This window comes from Cnephaeus nilssonii, assembly GCF_951640355.1.
Source record: "Cnephaeus nilssonii genome assembly, chromosome: 20".
Taxonomy (NCBI): domain Eukaryota; kingdom Metazoa; phylum Chordata; class Mammalia; order Chiroptera; family Vespertilionidae; genus Cnephaeus; species Cnephaeus nilssonii.
This window is the reverse complement of record NC_137091.1, coordinates 50,443,138-50,461,681: the sequence shown is the minus strand read 5'-3', so window position 1 is coordinate 50,461,681 and position 18,544 is coordinate 50,443,138. Positions and strand designations below refer to the sequence as shown.

The following is an 18,544-nucleotide window of genomic DNA, read 5'->3' as shown; positions in this document are numbered from 1 at the left end:
TACCACAGTTTTTTAATCCACTCATCTGCTGATGGGCACTGAGGCTGTTTCCAAATCTTCGCTATGGTGAATTGTGCTGCTATGAACATAGGGGTGCCTATGTCCTTTCTGATGGGTGTTTCTGTTTTCTTGGGATACATTCCTAGAAGTGGGATTAATCATCATAGCACCTACTGTAATTCTAATCAACATGGTATCTGTGACTACTGATAGAATCCCTATTGTAACTCACCAAATCAGAGTAACAGCTGTGATGTACATTAGCTATTGTGTAACAAATTACCCTCAAGCTTAAACATACATTTATTATTTCTCAATTTTGGGGGGTAAGGGCTTCAGACATGGCTTAGCGGGGTGCCTCTGGTTCCTGGGGTCTCTTACAAGGCTGTAGTCATCAGAAGTCTTCACTGGAGGAGAATCATCTTCCAAACTCAATTAAACTGTTGGCCAGCCTCAAGGCTGCACTGACTTAGCCGGACACATCAATTCCTGCCCACGTGGGCAGCTCACAAGGAGCTGGCTTTCTTAAAAGTGAGACGGCAAGGGAAGGTACCCAAGATGGACGCCAGAGTCTTTTTGTAAACTAATATTACAACTGATGTGACGTTCCTGGGTTAGAATTTAGTTAATTAGAACTGGGTCACACACACACACACACACACACACACACACACACACACACACACAAAGTGGGTCACCAGACCCAGCTCACTTCCAATGGGAGAGGATTATGAAAGACTAGAGGCCCGGTGCACAAAATTTGTGCATGGGTAGGGTCCCTAGGCTTGGCCGACAATCAGAGCTGATCTGTGGGGTGACTGGCAGGATGATTGGGGGGCCCCTGCTGGCACCCGCCTTGACTGACCTGAGGCCTGCGGGCTGGGGGCAGCTCCTGCATTGAGTGTCTTACCCCTGGTGGTCAGTACACATCATAGCGACTGGTTGATCAGTTCACTATCTGCCCTCTGGTGGTCAGTGCACGTCATAGCAAGCGGTTGAGCAGCCTTAGCATACCATTAGCATATTATGCTTTGATTGATTGAACGAATGACCAGACGACCGGATGACCAGACACTTAGCATATTAGGCTTTTATTATATAGGATTAATCATAGTTATTTTAAACTAGAGGCCTAGTGCACAAAATTCGTGCATGGGGGGAGTGTCCCTCAGCCCAGCCTACACCATTTGGGACCCCTCGAGGGATGTCCAACTGCTCGCCTGCCTGCCTGCCTGATTGCCCCTAACCACTTCTGCCTGCCAGCCTGATCACCCCCTAACCACTCCCCTGCCAGCCTGATCAATGCCTAACTGCTCCCCTGCCGGCCTGGTCACCCCCAACTGCCCTCCCTTGAAGGCCTGGTTTCCCCCCAAACTGCCCTCCCCTGTAGGCCTGGTCACCCCCAACTGCCCTCCTCTGCTGACGGGGTCGCCTCTAATATACATATATATATACACACACACACACACACTGAGTGGCCAGATTATTATGCGTTCAGAGATCATAATAATCTGGCTACTCAGTGTATATACATGCAAAGATATATATCTATATATCTATACATATATATATATATTCAGTATTAATTTAGACTCTACAACTACAAGATCATTTTACACATAAGGTTCTGCAAACCACAAGTTTTATTTAATAGATTGTGGACAGAAAACTCTCCATAGAAGCACACATAGGGCTTAACCTTTTAATACTGATTGGACAATACAGGACTGAATAATTACAATTTAATCTGCTTGGTGGGACACTGAAATCCTTCTTGTCATAATTAAAACATTCTGCCATAAACATTATTTACATCCCTATTTATTCCAATAGGGTAAAATTCACAGATCTAGAAATTAGTTTCAAGAGAAATGCACATTCATGTCAATAAGTCTTGTATTACTTTCCAAGAAGATATGAGACTCACTTACACAGCTAATGATGAACAAGTGCCTGTTTTCCCCCCACTGGTACCAGTACTGGTGGTATCCAAATTTCAGATTCTGACCCATCTGAGAGCCAAGACAATTTAATGTGTAATGGTTAAGAGCTTCACAAATTTTGTTCATGTGAATTCTTCAACTGTGACGGGACTATTGGTATACACTGGCAACTTCTTCCCATTGCTTTGTATGTGAAATAGCACTTTGCTCCGAAATGACAGTTTGTTGTTGTTTTCTCCATATAAGTTATTTATATTTTCTATCAATTGTCTTTCATACCTTTTTGGTGCCTTTCTCAATGCTAAAGTTTTACATCTTTATTTGGGCTAACCTGACTCTCTACCAATGTGTTCTAAGACTCCATGTTCTGCTAAATAAATCCAGCTGTATTATACACAATTGTATTACATTCCCCTGGAAGGTGTAAATTTCTTTTTTCTTTTTTTGGAGAGTAGACAATGGACTGTCCAACATCATTTCCCCAAAAATAAAAACCAGTCTTTTTACATACCGAAATCTCAAATGCAAAGAAACTTATTGTTAAAATGTCTGGCTATACTTGACAAATTATCTTTCCTCGTGTGGTTTAAAAACAACTGTCCAAGTAAACATATCCTACTTGGACTCTGTTGGGAAAAACACTTTACAAATATTTTAATAGTATCGAGTGTTACACCTAGAAAAATATATTTCTTTTTACTCACATTTTATATTGTTCAATATGGTTTAATAGTTTCCTATCACCTGTATTTGAAGTCGCTTGACAGACTTCAATTATTTGGAGAAATAATTAGAACCTTTTGTATATTACTTCTCTGGGCTAGAGCAGGGGTGGACAAACTTTTTCTGTAAAAGGATAGTAAATATTTGAGGTTGTGCAGGCTGTATTTTCAATGTTGCAGGCACTCAACTCTGACCTTGTAGAGTGAAAGCAGCCAAAGGAAATATGTAAAAAATAAAAATAAAAAATGTGTGGCTATGAGCCAATAAAACTTTATTTACAGACACTGAAATGTAAGTTTCACATAATAGTCACATTGTCACAAAATATTATTCTCTTAACTTGTCCAACCATTTAAACATGTTTTAAAAATTTAGGTCATGGGCCATACCAAAACAGCCAGTGAGACTCTGGCCATGAGTCAGTCTGTTCACCCCTACTCTTTTTTTGTTGTTGTTAATCCTCACCTGAGGATATTTTTCCATTGGTTTTTAGAGAGTGGAAGGGAGGGGGAGAGACATTGATGTGAGAGACACACATTGATTGGTTGCCTCCTGCATGAGCCCTGACCAGGTGCAGGGATCGAGCCTGCAACTGAGGTATGTGCCCTTGACCAGAATCAAATCCAGGACCCTTCAGTCCTCAGGCTGACACTTTATCCAATGAGTCAAATCGGCTAGGGCTGCTGATCCCTACTCTTAATGAGTATACCTCAGGTTAATGGTTCCTGGAAAGTTTAAGAGAACTCATTCATGAGTCCAGGTGACTTTAAATAGATCAAGTCTTGCCAAATTTTCTAGTTCTCGAGTAACATGTCTGTAGTTTTAACTTTATTCATATAAAGCTTGCGTTTTTCTGGTCGTTCCAGGTGGCCTACTCATCCATATTCCCTACACACTTCCTAAGACTGTTGTCAGATGTAAAGCTGAATTTTCTCAACAAGTGCACCTTACATTTATACAGATAAGGTGGAAACCCACAACACGAACTCAGCAAAATGGAATCAAGTTTTAAAGCAACATAGGCAAAGCTTCACTGACTTCCCCAAACTCCTGTTCCCAATCTAAACTCTTGTTCCGCCTGGTCTTGTGTTATGCACCATTGTTATTCAGAGCTAACTATGGCAATGCTTCAATGTCCCAGAATAATGTTCTTAAAGGAGCTAAAGTCACTCAGACTTAGTGTGGACGAGGCACTGTTCTAAGAGCATCTTAGGCAGTAACCAATTTAGAGGGTGTCGTGGCAAGTTTTTACATCAAAAGTGAGTGAATTACATTCATACCCAAACCAACCTGACTGCCATGTGAAAAACAAGCTTGTAGAGGACAAAAACAAAAGAGCAGAGAGACCAGTCTGTACACTACTGGAGTAGTCTAGCTGAAAGAATGATATTGAGTCTCCGGTGATGGGAGTCAGGATGGATTCCAGAGATATTTGGGGAACAGGTCCACAGGACTTGACCTCGAAGGTAAAGAAGGGCGTGTGGATGACTCTCCGGCATGAATTCGCTGATGAGCGAAGTGTGTACTCTGCCTGAAGACTTTCCTGCTTTTCTTGTAGTTATAGGACCTCTCTCCAGTGTGGACTCGCTTGTGTTGATTAAGGTGTCCAATTTGGATGAAGGTTTTCCTACACTCCTTGCATTCATACGGTTTCTTTCCAGAATGAATCCTCTGATGCACGCTAAGGGACTGACGATGGCTAAAGGCTTTGCCACATGCAGTGCACTCATAAGGTTTCTCTCCAGTGTGACTTCTGCGATGACAAATCAGGGAGGACTTTGTCTTAAATGCCTTTCCACATTCAATACATTCGTAAGGCCGCTGGCCCGTGTGAAGCCTCTGATGTTGAGTGCAGGATGAGTTATCACCAAAGGCCTTCCCACACTCGACACATTTATAGGGCTTCTCTCCAGTATGAACTCTCTGATGTTGAATGAGGTGTGTGGTCTGGCTGAAGGCTTTTCCACATTCCTTACACTCATATGGTTTCTCTCCCGTATGAGTTTTCTGATGCTGTGCAAGGTGAGCCTTCTGGGTGAAGGCTTTACTACAAACTTTACACCCATAGGGCTTCTCTCCAGTGTGAATTCTCTGATGAGTGGCGAGCTGTGAACTGATGCTGAAGGATTTGCCACATTCCCCACACTCAAAGGGCTTCTCTCCAGTATGAATTCTCAAGTGACTAGCGAGGTGTATATTTTGCCTAAAAGCTTTCCCACATTCTTTGCACTTAAAAGGTTTCTCTCCAGAATGCACTCTTTGATGTTGAGTGAGGGATGCGTGATGGCTGAAGGCTTTTCTACAAACATCACACTCGTATGGTTTCTCTCCAGTATGAATCCTTTGATGAACAGTAAGGGATGAGCCGTACCTAAAGGATTTGTCACACACATCACATTTGTAGGGTTTCTCTCCAGTATGAATTCTCCTATGTTGATTAAGTCCTATGTGGTCACTGAAGGCTTTCCCACAGTTGATGCATTCAAAGGGTTTCTCCCCAGTATGATAGTATCTCCAGTGACGAATAAGGGATGTATTCTGTATGAAGGCTTTCCCACAGTCAATGCATTCATAGGGCTTCTTGCCAGTGTGACATCTTTGATGTCGGGCAAAGGATGAGCCATCGCTAAAGGCCTTTCCACACTCGTTACATTTATAAGGTTTCTCTCCGGTGTGAATTCTCTGATGAACAGTAAGAGATGAGCTCTGGGTAAAAGTTTTCTTACATTCATTACATTTGAAAAGTTTTTTTCCTGTGTAGATTCCTGTATGTTTTATCACCACTGTATTTTTGGGGAAACTTTTCTTAATTGAATCATGATTATGAGCTCTCTCTTCTGAAACGTCCAAAGGGAACCATCTTCCAGATTTGTTATACATACGCTCTCTTTCTTTAGAGAGGGTTTTGCTATTAGTGATTGTTTCTTGCCTGAATTGTGTCTCCTGGCCTACCAGCTTCCTTTCAAACACACCCTCAGAATCCCAATTTTCTCTGAAAGTGGAACACTCCAGATTAGTGCTTATAGTTCTGTCTGTTACCACATCAGCAAATAAATCCTGCTTTGGAAATAATTCCCAGGTCTCATGTACAGATTGTTGGCCTGAAACATATCAAGAAAACAAATAGTTCCTTTATCATGGACTAGAAAAAAATATGCTAAAAAGAAAACTGTAAATGGATTCACTAAATGGTGAATTAAACCACATATACTATGCATTTGTAAAAGCTACTGCATTTAAACATGCAGCCTACAATGTATATGAGAGACCCCAGACTGAATCCATACAGGAACCTCAGGAGACATGAGTAGAAGAAAATATATATGTGGATTGGTTACATATCAAAAGAGTGGGAGTGGAAAAAACGTTCTGCAATCACACCACCTAAAAATATACCCTATGACACTCACTGACTTCAGTTCATTCACTCTCTGTCCATCTTGCTTTGGATGCCGCAGCAGTCATCACATCACAAAAGTTGTTCTAGGAAACATGCCAAACGCACAAAAAGAGACTGTACTCTGTAGCGTGCATTAGGAGTATCTGAAAGCCCGATTATTGCCCTACGACCAGAAAATGATGCTTCTGTAAACGGTATTTTATTTGAGTAATTTCAACAAAAGCGACATTACCAGCTGATGGCCAAAGCTCAGTCCACTGACCATTTGTTTACTTCCCATAAGCCTGACAAAATCTTCGCTTCTTTCCTGGCCATTTAGTAAGGATAGGGTCTTGCAATTTAATTTCTCATTTTGAAGAGATTGTTTTTACAATAATGGTGAGTCTTAATATTATAATTAATTATGCTCAGATATACTATTGAAAAAGTATGTTTTATCTCGTACTTTAAGGATATAGGGAGGAATGTATATATCTGAAATCCTTTTGCTAAATCAGTTAGCATATACCCAAAATTGTGTATATGCATTTGTATCTTAATAAATATACATAGATGAAATTGTATTGGGAGATGATGCAGAGAGACAAATGTCTGTAAAAAGATGATGGTAAGATAGAGAAAAGGAAAACTTCTTTTTTTAAATGATAAAAAACAAACAAACTGAAAGCTTTCCTTCTTAGATCAAACCAAACAAGGATGCCTCTTTCACTACTTCTATTCCACATTGGTCTGGAAGTTCTAGCCAGAACAATTAGATATAGAAACAAATTTGCCGATGGTATTATCTCATATATAAAAAACCCTAAAGAATTCACAAGCAAAGTGTCAGAGTTAAATAAGCTAATTCATCAAAATTGCAGGTTACAAGAGCAACACACAAAAATCACTACATTTGTATACACTCAGAATGAACACTATGAAAACAATTCCATAAAAAAATAGCATTAAAATAAGAAATTAGTTAGGAATAAATTTACCCAAGGATGTGCAAGACTGATGCTGAAAACTACAAAACATTGCTCAATAAAACTAAGGAGCGCTAAATAAATGGAAAGACATCCTGTGTTCATGGATAGGAAGACTCAACAATATGTCATGGGTAGGAAGAGAGCAAGAAAGAATTAAGTAAGCAACAGAAAGGAGACCAAATGTAAAAAAGAAAAGGAAAAAAGAACCAAATGTATTATTTACTATATCTATTAATAAAAAGAAAAACTAAGAGTAAAAGCAGTCAATGGAGTAAATGCTTCTATTAATGAAGATACCACCCAATTTAAACTACTGTACAGCAAGAAACATCATGCAAACTTAAGAGACCACACAAAACTAAGAAAAAAATGTATCACATTCACAAAACAGGACTTACATTCATACTATATAAAGGCAAGGAATTAGGACCCAATAGAAATGTGGGTAATGAATATGAACGCCAAATGGATTTAAATACATACATTCTCAACACCACGAGTTTCTGGGAAATAAATATTAAATAAAACTCAATGTTCACTCAACAGCTTGGCAAAAATTAAGAAAACAAAACGCACCAACCAACCAAATACTATTGGGGGAGATGTTTCTCACCAATGGTTTAGCACTATATCCATGAAACTTTAAAAATATGTATACTTTGATCATGCAAAGAGATCTGTGCAAACAGGACCACTTTTTAAAAACTGGAAAAGACCTAAATGTTCAAATGTCCTCAATAGTAAGTCAGTTAAGTGAATTGTGTCTATATACTGTAATACTAGACAGCCATTAAAAAAAAAAGAACTACGTGTATCAAGTTTCTAAGGACATAAACAGAAGGAGATATCATAAAAGAATACATGAGGCTATGTAAAAATTTCCTAAGTTTTACATTTTTAAAAGGTCTCCTTAAAACAAAAACTCTTATTACCATACGTGCGCTGGTGGGGGCATGGCCTGCGGGGATTGGCCCCCCGTGGGAGTGCACTGACCACCAGGGGGCAGCTCCTGCGTTGAGTGTCTGCCCCCTGGTGGTTAGTGCACATCATAGCGACTGGTCAACCGGTCATTCTAGTCATTCCGCCGTTCGGTCGCTAGGCTTTTATTATATATAGGATGTGAAAAATAGTTTGAGACAATACACCAAAAAACTAGTAAGCTTTACAGAAAAGTCCCTGAGACTATAAACGACATGAATAGATAAGTGGGTGTAAATGAGAAACATTTTACAAAAGGATAAAGAGAATAACCAAATCCAGGGAAAGTATTCAAATGTTTTCATAATAAAAAAGTAACTTCCGCTAGAATCTTTCTTCAAATAATGAGTAAGCATTTTCATCACGACTGAGCATACACTACAATTCCCACTATATTAAAAATATGTGCTTATCGTGACTTGAAAGGGGTCCAAGTTGCTTTGATAACACACTGTGTTTACAGGGTCATCCAGATAGGTGATAGGATTACATTTTCCAAACCGTTATTTGTCAAAGAAATTTCTTTTCCTTCCTTCATGTATCCAACAAGGAAGGGACTCCCCACCACTGATGCCTTCCTGCCATCCGACTCCCACCCACCCTGTCCAACTGCAAGAACGCTACCGGATCCTTGCCTTTGCCTCTGCAATGCCTTATGGGAAATTCTGCAATTTCTACCTCATGCCAGTTATCCATGAATATGTCTTATCCTCCTGTTGTTAGAGTAATGGTCTGAGTAACGTATTTGCAAGCTCCGTCTCTCTCCAACCACCTGCCAGTGCCAGGCAGAGTGGCCTCCTCAGTGAACTGTCCATTTGTGGTTCTCACGGGAATGGACGGCAATGAAGTGACGGGGCCTCTGACCGTGGAGGAGGAAACCTTGGGACGACAGCTCAAAAGCCCACGGGTCAGGAGAGGCCACTTGAGGAACAGAGCGGCTGATGCACGTCCGAGTGGCCAGACACGGGAGGAGGGCTACCCGCAGAGCCACCACCCAGGAGGAGGAGGAAGGGGAGAGGAGGAGAAGGGGAAGAGGAGAAGGAGGAGGAGGAAGGGGAGGAGGAAGAGGAGGAAGAGGAGGAGGAGGGGGAGGCGGAAGAGGGGGAGGGGGAAGAGGAGAAGGAGGAGGAGGAAGGGGAGAGGAGGAGGAGGAAGGGGGGATGAGGAGGAGGGGGGAAGGAGGAGGGAGGAGGAGGAGGAGGAAGAGGAGAAGGGGGAGGGGGAGGGGGAGGAGGTGGGGGAGGGGAGGAGGTGGGGGGGGGGAAATAACTTGGAACAGGCAGGCCTCATTTTCCCTCCAGCCTATAGGCCTGGGTAACGTTACTCCTGTGCGTAGCATGGACCCTGCGGCCGGGGCGCTCTGCCCCCCGCTGTGAAGGCACCCCCCCGCCCCATGCCCGCCTCCCGCTCACCTGAGCAGAGGCCTCCCGCCAGCTCGCCCTGCACCAGCCGGGGCCCCTGCCCTCGATCCAGCCGCGAGAGCCAGTGCGGCCTGGAAACACGGCGTCCTGCGGGGAAAGACGGTCCGTCAGCGCGGCCTCTGGGAACCCGCCCCTGGGCTCCGAGAGACGTGTCTGTCCGCACGGAGGGGCAGGAAGGGAAGTGAGGCCCACAGCTCAGAGCCCCAGGCCAGCGAGACACCTTCCCACTCCGCCAGCCAAACCCTCAGAAGCCACAGCTACGGCTCAGCCCGCGGACCCCCCGCCATCCGCCACCCGGAGAGAGGAAGTGGGCTGGAGGGGCGCTCACCGGCCTCCCGGTCCCGGCTCCCCGTCACACCCTCACAGACACGCCCCCGCGCCGGGCCTGGCTGCGGGCAGGAGTCCATGGCCGCAGGCGTGATGGTCGCCAAGCCCTGAAACGGCAGGGACGCTGCTGGGACCAGGCCATCCCGGACCCCGGACCCCGGACCCCGGACCCCACCGCGGCTCTGGGAGGCGGCCGTGCCCCTGGGGGACAAGTTCCGGGGCTGCGGTCACGGTGGCTGCTCCGGTTACAGTACGGACGTGGGGGGGGGGGGGGACAGGAGACCCCCGCTTCTCCGGTGGGAACTGTGTGGTCCTGTGGAGGAGGAGGAGCTCCCCCACTCAGGGGTGCTTGGGGGCTCCTCTCGCCTGAGCGGACGGGGAGAGCCCGCTGGGTCCCCTCCCCGCAGCACCCGCTCGAGGAACGGGCCTGACCTGGGTGCGCGTGTCTGTGACTCACTGCACTGAGCTTTTCTGGGCCCCGGGCCGCTCCCGCCTCCCCTGGGCGGAGCCTGCACTCAAAGGAGAGCTTCCCGCCTGGCCCGTGTGGCTCAGTGGGTAGAGCGTGGGCCTGCGGACCCAAGGGTCCCGGTTCGATTCTGGTCCAGGACAGGTACCTTGGTTGCAGGATCCTCCCTAGCCCGGGGCCTGGTCGGGGTGCCTGCAGGAGGCAACCCACCCATCGCTGTGTCTGTCTGTCTTGCCCTCTCTTCTACTCTCCCTAAAAGTCAATGGGGAACATCCTGGGCGAGGATTAACCACGACAGTGAAGGAGAGGCCTCCCGGGCTCAGGGCAGGCCCGGCCTCCCTCCTCCCTCCTCCCTCCTCCCTCCTCCCTCCTCCCTCCGGCGCAGGACGCTGTCTCCGGGGGTCCGACAGCTGTGCCTGGGAGCCCTCTCTGCCGCCCCCCACGCCTCCTCCTGCCGGCTGCCCCCCACGTCCGCTGCCCCCCACGCGCGGCCTGACTCACCGGCTGCCTCCGGAGCAGAGCCTCGTCCTCCCGGCGCTGCCCCCGCACGGAGCCCTGCAGGCGGCAGGCGGCCCTGGACAGCTGACTCTCCCTCGGCCCCTCCTCCGCGGGCACCTCCGGGGCCTCTGGCAGGGCCTTCCCGCCTGAAAGACACCCCGACAGGAAGCGGCCGTGCACGGGGCCAGGGTGAGGAGCACTCCACCGGCAACCAGAGGAATTCGTCCTCAGGGGGCGATCATGGGGAGAGCTGTCCCCTGAGTAACCAACCTCCCGTCCCCGTTTCTGGAGCTTTAACTGCTCCATGGTGAGCCTCCGCACCCAAATGCTGACCGAGCAGGCACACCATGCTGTCAGCGGGAGGAGGGAGGACTGGGAGGTCAGCGAGAGCTCAGAGGGCCGCTGAGACGCAGTGTGGGAGGACAGACGGGGAGTGGGGAGGACTGGGAAGTCAGAGCAGAGAGCTCAGAGGGCCGCTGAGACGCAGTGTGGGAGGACAGACGGGGAGTGGGGAGGACTGGGAAGTCAGAGCAGAGAGCTCAGAGGGCCGCTGAGACGCAGTGTGGGAGGACAGACGGGGAGGAGGGAGGACTGGGAGGTCAGAGCAGAGAGCTCAGAGGGCCGCTGAGACGCAGTGTGGGAGGACAGACGGGGAGTGGGGAGGACTGGGAAGTCAGAGCAGAGAGCTCAGAGGGCGGCTGAGACGCAGTGTGGGAGGACAGACGGGGAGTGGGGAGGACTGGGAAGTCAGAGCAGAGAGCTCAGAGGGCCGCTGAGACGCAGTGTGGGAGGACAGACGGGGAGTGGGGAGGACTGGGAAGTCAGAGCAGAGAGCTCAGAGGGCGGCTGAGACGCAGTGTGGGAGGACAGACGGGGAGTGGGGAGGACTGGGAAGTCAGAGCAGAGAGCTCAGAGGGCCGCTGAGACGCAGTGTGGGAGGACAGACGGGGAGGAGGGAGGACTGGGAGGTCAGAGCAGAGAGCTCAGAGAGGGCAGCTGAGATGCAGTGTGGGAGGACAGACGGGGAGGGAGGAGGCCACAGGAGGAAATGTGGTCTAATTCTTAATTGAGTTTACTCAGCAACACTCGCTATGACTCTTCCTCCATTTTATTCAACAAAAATGTCTTCTCTAGCTCACTAGCCTCCTGCTTCATTGCTAATAAAATGACTAATAACCATGGCTGCACAATGGAAACCTTGCGGGAACCCCCCACCCTAACCGTCCTGAGCCACCCTAAGGTGTCCTCTGGCCCCGTCCTGTCAGCATCACCTGTCCCTCTGAAGGATGGCCGGTGACAACTGTTTTAAAAATCCCATAAGCCAGCCACTTCCTCAAAGAGGAGTAAGGCAGTGAACAGGACACGGCGTCAGGCAAAGGGGCTCTGAAGACCAGAGCGGCCACGGGAGCCCCACTGCGAGGGCGGGAGGGAGCGGAGGCACGCAGCCATGCTTACAGGGACGGGGAAGCTGGAGAGCAGAGACAGCGGCTGAAAGCGGGGGGAGTCCGTCCCAGGAGGACTGACTGGCCCTCCAGGCCCTGAGCTCAGGAGCCTCCTGCTGACCCCGCCTGCCTGAGGCTGCTGACCTGTGACCCCCAGGGAGGGGCCCCCCACCTGGTCTCCCCAGCTCACCTGGGCACCGGCCTCCTGTCAGCCTGTTCTTGGCGACGCCGGGCGCTTCCCTCCGCTCCAAGGAGGAGATCACGTCGGGCTTAGAGCGGCAAAGCCCTGAGGAACAGACAGAAGCAGAGGCGGTCATGCGGGGTGTGTGTGTGTGCGCGGGGAGAGGGCGGGCGGGCGGGCGGGTGCTAAGGGGGTGGGGCAGTGGGAGCGAGGGGGCCGTACCCAGCGACACCAGGTTCCGGTAGTTCTCCAGCATCACGTCTTGGTACAGGGCCTTCTGGGCGCAGCTCAGCCGGGCCCACTCCTCCGGGGAGAAAGCCACGGCCACGTCCCCAAACGTCACGGCGCCCTGGAAGGACAGACCACGTTTCTGCTCGGCCGGTGCACGGGCCCCTCGTGACAGGGGCTGCGATGGACTGCAGGGTGTCCCCCAGAGTCGAAGGGGAGGTGCTAACCCCCAGGCCTCCCAGTGTGAGTGCATGTGAGGCAGGGCCCCGGGAGGCGAGGAAAAGTTCAGTGGAGTCACGGGCCGGGGCATCAGCAATCGGACTGGTGTCCTTGGAAGAGGAGGGAGCAGCAGCAGGAAGGAGGGAGCAGAGGCGGCAGGAGGGGGCAGCCTGCACGCTGAGCAAGGAGGCCCCAGGAGAACCAGCCCCCCCCCACCCACACACACACCCTGAACTTGAACTTGTGGCCACCGGAGCCGTGAGAAAAGAAACCGCTGATGCTCCAACCCCGTGGTCGGCAAACTCATCAGTCAACAGAGCCAAATACCAACAGTACAACGATTGAAATTTCTTTTGAGAGCCCCATTTTTTAAACTTAAACTTCTTCTAACGCCACTTCTTCAAAATAGACTCACCCAGGCCGTGGTATTTTGTGGAAGAGCCACACTCAAGGGGCCAAAGAGCCGCATGTGGCTCGCAAGCCGCAGTTTGCCGACCACTGCCCTAACCGGTTTGGCTCAGTGGACAGAACATCAGCCTGCGGACTGAAGGGTCCCGGGTTCGATTCCGGTCAAGGGCATGTACCTTGGTTGCAGGCACATCCCCAGTAGGGGGTATGCAGGAGGCAGCTGATCGATGTTTCTCTCTCATTGATGTTTCTAACTCTCTCTCCCTTCCTCTCTGTAAAAAAATCAATAAAATATATATTTAAAAAAATAATAATAATATTGTAACAATTATGTATGGTACCAAGCGGGTACTGGAAATGGTGTGTGTGTGTGTGGGGGGTGTCACTTTGTAAGTTATGTAAACGTCTAGTCACTGTACTGTACGCCTGAAAGTAATACTATAGAGCACGTCAACTGTCATCTACAATAATAAAAGCGTAATACACTAATTAGACTGGACGTTGTTCCGGAAGAAGCTGTGGCTGCGGGGGGCTGAGGCAGAGTCAGCTTCCGCAGTGGCGGGGGCCGAGTCCCTTGTACGAATTTCGTGCATCGGGCCTCTAGTTGAAAAATAAAGGGAAAAAGTGACCTCAACAATTAAAAAAATAAACAGTACGCAGTCCAGAAAAGCAAGGGTGCGCTTCAGCGAGGAGACAGGAACTTAACTCACCTGGGACGTGACTTGGCGGTCATTTCCTGTCCCTACAGCCTCCTGCGTGAGCCTCCGCGGCTGGAGAAGGGCGGGGTCCCTGCAAGGCAGAGCTGGGGGGGTGGGGAGGGGGAGAGAAAGGAGTGGTCAGGTCTACAAGGTCTCAAATCACCAGCCTGCACACGCTGGGTCCCAGGGGAGTCTTCCCCAGCCACGCTCAGAAAGGGCTTCCCCTGGCTCAGGGGTTGAGCGCTGACCTATGAACCAGGAGGTGAGGGTTCAATTCCTGGTCAGGACACATATCCAGGTGGTGGGCCCGATCCCCAGTGGGGGGTATGCAGGAGGCAGCCGACCCATGATTCTCTCTCATCATGGATGTTCCCCACTCTCTCCCCCTCTCCCTCCCTCTCTGACATCAATAGAAATGTCCTATATAATATCCTATATAATAAAAGCCTAATAGGCAAATCGACTGAACAGGGGAACTACCGGTCAATATGACACACACTGACCACCAAGGGGGCAGACGCTCAATGCAGGAGCTGCCCCCAGCCCACAGGCCCCAAGCCAACCAAGGTCCCTGCAGAGGGAGGTGACCTGCAGGGGGCGTTCAGGGAGCAGGGCCAGCAAGCTGGCAGTGCCAGGCTGGCCAAGGCGGGTGCCAGGGAAGGGGGAGGGGAGTGGAGTGGGGCCGATCGCCCCGCTGGTCGCCCCACAGATCGACCCTCATCGCCAGCCAGGCCTAGGGACCTAACCTGTGCACAAAGTTCATGCACTGGGACTCTACACTGAGTGGCCAGGTTATTATGATCTCTGAACACATAATAATCTGGCCACTCAGTGTGTGTGTGTATATTGTGTGTGTGTGTGTGTGTGTGTATACACACACACACACACACACACACACACACATATATTAGAGGCCCGGTGCATGAATTTGTGCATGGGTGGGGTCCGGCCAGCCTGGCCAGGGGGAGAGGACATGGGCGGTTGGCCGGCCTGCCTGCTGGTCGAACTCCTGGTCGAGGGGACAATTTGCATATTAGCCTTTTATCCTATAGGATATACACTGAGTGGCCAGATGATTATGCGTTCAGAGATTATAATAACCTGGCCACTCCGTGTATATTTAATAAAAAAAGAAAGGGCTTGGGCAGGTGGAGACCCCAATACACGGCACCAGCAGCATGAGGCCAGCTGTGCAGGGCCGCTGGGATGGGGCCGTTACTCCCAAGGGAGGGGCGGGGTGTCCGTCTCCGGGAGCACGGGATCGGGGTGCCTGGCGAGGTGACCCCGGGCCCAGCCCAGTCCCTCCCGGCACCGCAGCCGATGCTCTGGCTCCCGTTCAGCGCCCAGACCTCTGGGTCCCCGCCCCGCGAGGGGGGGAAGGGTCCCCCTCACCTCTGTCCTCGGGCCCCGCGGTCGCCGCTCGTCGCTGGCCCGGGGAGGCGAGGCCGTTCCCGCAGCGCGGCCTTCCCGGGCCCCGGCGGGCCAGAGGGGCCGGGGTCGCCGCCGTCGGGCCTCGGCCCGGCCCGGGCTTTGTGCGGGGGACGCCGCCCCGAGCCCGACACCCCAGCCCGCGGGCCCCCGCGCTCCCGGCCGTCCTCGCTGCGCCCCGCATGACCCCGCGGACACCCTGCCCACTCGGGGCACCACCGGCTACCGCGGCACCACCCCCCGCCCCCGGCCCCGGCCCCGCCCCCGCCCCCGCCCGGACCCAGGCCGCCCAGCCCACCACCCAGCACGGCACGCAAGAGCCCACAGCGCGACGCCTCCGGAAGTGGGCGTGTCCGCCGCCGCCGCGCCCTCTGGGAAATGTAGTCCCGCCGAGGTTGCAAAGGCAGCCAGCAGAACAGACTGCGACTGGGAGGTCCAACCCGGGTTGACTTTACCTCCTTCAGTGACACCCCCCCCCCCCCCCCCTCCCGCCAGGGCCGATTGGTCCTGGCCAGACGGGAACTAAAGGCCACCCCAGTGACAGAGCCGCGCCCCAGGGGATTCTGGGAGTCGGCGCCTGGGTTGGAGCGGTTGCTAGGCTGGGCAGGTAGGGGTGGGGGGCTCAGGTGGGCTTCTATGGGGTGTGGTTGTCGACAGAATGGGGAACAGCAACGCAGGGCAACGCAGGGACTCCGATGGCATGTGGGTGTGAGTGTGTCTTCTTGTGCCTGGAGCCCACCTTTGACCCCAGGAGGCCCCTTCTCCCCACCTGCCACACCCATCCTCCCAAGATGGCTCCCCTTTTTTTTTTTTTTAAATATATTTTATTGATTTCAGAGAGGAAGGGAGAGGGAGAGAGAGATAGAAACATCAATGATGAGAGAGAATCATGGATCGGCTGCCTCCTGCACGCCCCCTACTGGGGATGAAGCCCGCAACCCAGGCATGTGCCCTTGGCTGGAATCGAACCTGGGACCCTTCAGTCCGCAGGCAGACGCTCTATCTACTGAGCCAAACCAGCTAGGGCAAGACGGCTCCCCTTGTACTGGGTCTGAGCAAGCTGCTGCTTCTTCTACTTCTTCTTTTTAAATGATAACGTGGAATTATTGACATTTAGTTACCCATGATGTTAAGTTAAAAAACAACAACAAATTATAATATACTATAATCTCATTTTTTGGTAAAAACTAGAGGCCCGGTGCACGAATTTGTGCACCAGTGCGGTCCCTCAGACTGGCCTGTGGGATCGGGTCGAAACTGGCTCTCCGACATCCCTTGAGGGGTCCCAGATTGTGAGAGGGTGCAGGCCAGGCCGAGGGACCCCACTGGTGCACGATTGGGGCAGGGAGGGAAACAGGAGGTTGGCCAGCCGGGGAAGGACCATGGGAAGGCTCTAGGGTATGTCCAGCCCGTCTTACTCAGTCCTGATGGGCCGGACCCCAGCAGCAAGCTAACCTACTGATCAGAGTGTCTGCCCCCTGGTGGTCAGTGCACATGATAGCGAGCAGTTGAGTGGCCTTAGCATATCATTAGCATATTACCCTTTGGTTGAATGGATGACTGGACGACCGGTCACTTAGCATATTAGGTTTTTATTATATAGGATAGTTCAGTATACAGATACGTTGACTGAAATGTTACTAGTGGTAGGATTATGGATGATTTCATTTTCTTCACAACACTCCATACTACCTGAATTTAAAAAATAATATTCATTTGTCCCAACATTTTTCTTCCTTTTTAAAAAAATATAATTTATTGATTTTTTTTACAGAGAGGAAGGGAGAGGGACAGAGAGTTAGAAACATCAATGAGAGAGAAACATCGATCACCTTCCTACTGCACACCCCCTACTGGGGATGTGCCTGCAACCAAGGTACATGCCCTTGACCGGAATCGAACCTGGGACCCTTGAGTATGCAGGACGGCGCTCTATCCACTGAGCCACACCGGTTAGGGTAGGGCTGTCCCAACATTTTTCGTCTGGGTATCTCCTCAGAGAGAGCTACCCTGCCTCCCTGGCACAAACACCAGCCCTCATGACCTTTTAAATTTGCTACATACCATTATCCAGCATTAACTGGGGTTTACTCATTTGTAAGAATACTAGAGGCCGGGTACACAGCATTCATGCGGGGGGAAGGGGGCGGTCCCTCAGCCCGGCCTGCACCCTTTAGCAGTCTGGGAGCCCTTGGGGGATGTCCGACTGATGGCTTAGGCCCGATCCCCACAGCCTAAGCCATCAGTCGGACATCCCCCAAGGGCTCCCAGACTATGAGAGGGCACAGGCCGGGCTGAGGGACCGCCCCCCCCCCCAAGTGCATGAATTTCATGCATTGGGCCTCTAGTGTTTCAAAAACAGCTTGTGTTCTAGTTCATGTCTTAAAGCAAAAAAACTTTAAGTTATTCTTTCTCTTGCGTTATATTACTCAGTACCGTTACTGACAGGCATCATACCGACTCCTGGGACTGGCACGTCTCGTTCTCTTTCTGTTGGTTTAAGGTAACAGTGATCTAGATCTAGTTTAAGGACAGCGGATTGCTACTACCCATGCATGCTTTCCTGGCACAAAATACAACAAGGAGCACAACGCCCTTTGCTCCATTTCACCCAATAACCACATTTGAATAATAACCCACACTTCCTGAGGATTTGTTGCATGAAACCGACTCGATACTACCAATCTCTGTATTGCTTAGGTTTCTTTCCTTGACAGTAATGTAACCTAATCTAATTTTATTTTATTTGTTTAAATATATTTTATTGATTTTTTTTTACAGAGAGGAAGGGAGAGGGATAGAGAGTTAGAAACATCAATCAGCTGCCTCCTGCACACCTCCTGCTGGGGATGTGCCCACAACCAAGGTACATGCCCTTGACTGGAATCGAACCTGGGACCCTTCAGTCTGCAGGCCGACGCTCTATCCACTGAGCCACACCGGTCAGGGTTGGATACATTTTTTTAATGGACAGGTTTTATGCCTGTCCTGTGAATAAATGCCCACCAAAGACCAGAGGAGCCTGTCCTATTCTGACATTTCCACATGTAGACGCGATCCCTGTCCCCTCCAGGGTGATGTAATAAAAAACACTATAATATCCCAGAATCAAAGAGAAAAAGGAAGAAGGAAGGAAGGGAGGGAGGGAGGAAGGGAGGGAGGAAGGAAGGAAGGAAGGGAGGGAGGGAAGAAGGAAGGACAAAAGGAAGCAAGGAA

General features: G+C 50.3%; 1 protein-coding gene across 1 annotated transcript; it reads right to left on the bottom strand.

The window, feature by feature from the left end:
- Positions 1-1,665: 1,665 nt before the first annotated feature.
- On the bottom strand, positions 1,666-15,575 carry ZFP28 (ZFP28 zinc finger protein). The gene is made up of 8 exons (XM_079760148.1): positions 15,293-15,575; positions 13,913-14,004; positions 12,570-12,696; positions 12,357-12,452; positions 10,728-10,870; positions 9,762-9,867; positions 9,425-9,520; positions 1,666-5,767 (listed from the first exon to the last, which is right to left on the bottom strand). Exons 1-8 carry the CDS (start codon positions 15,510-15,512, stop codon positions 4,077-4,079), a joined length of 2,571 nt encoding a protein of 856 aa, XP_079616274.1. The 5' UTR covers positions 15,513-15,575; the 3' UTR covers positions 1,666-4,076.
- Positions 15,576-18,544: the final 2,969 nt, after the last annotated feature.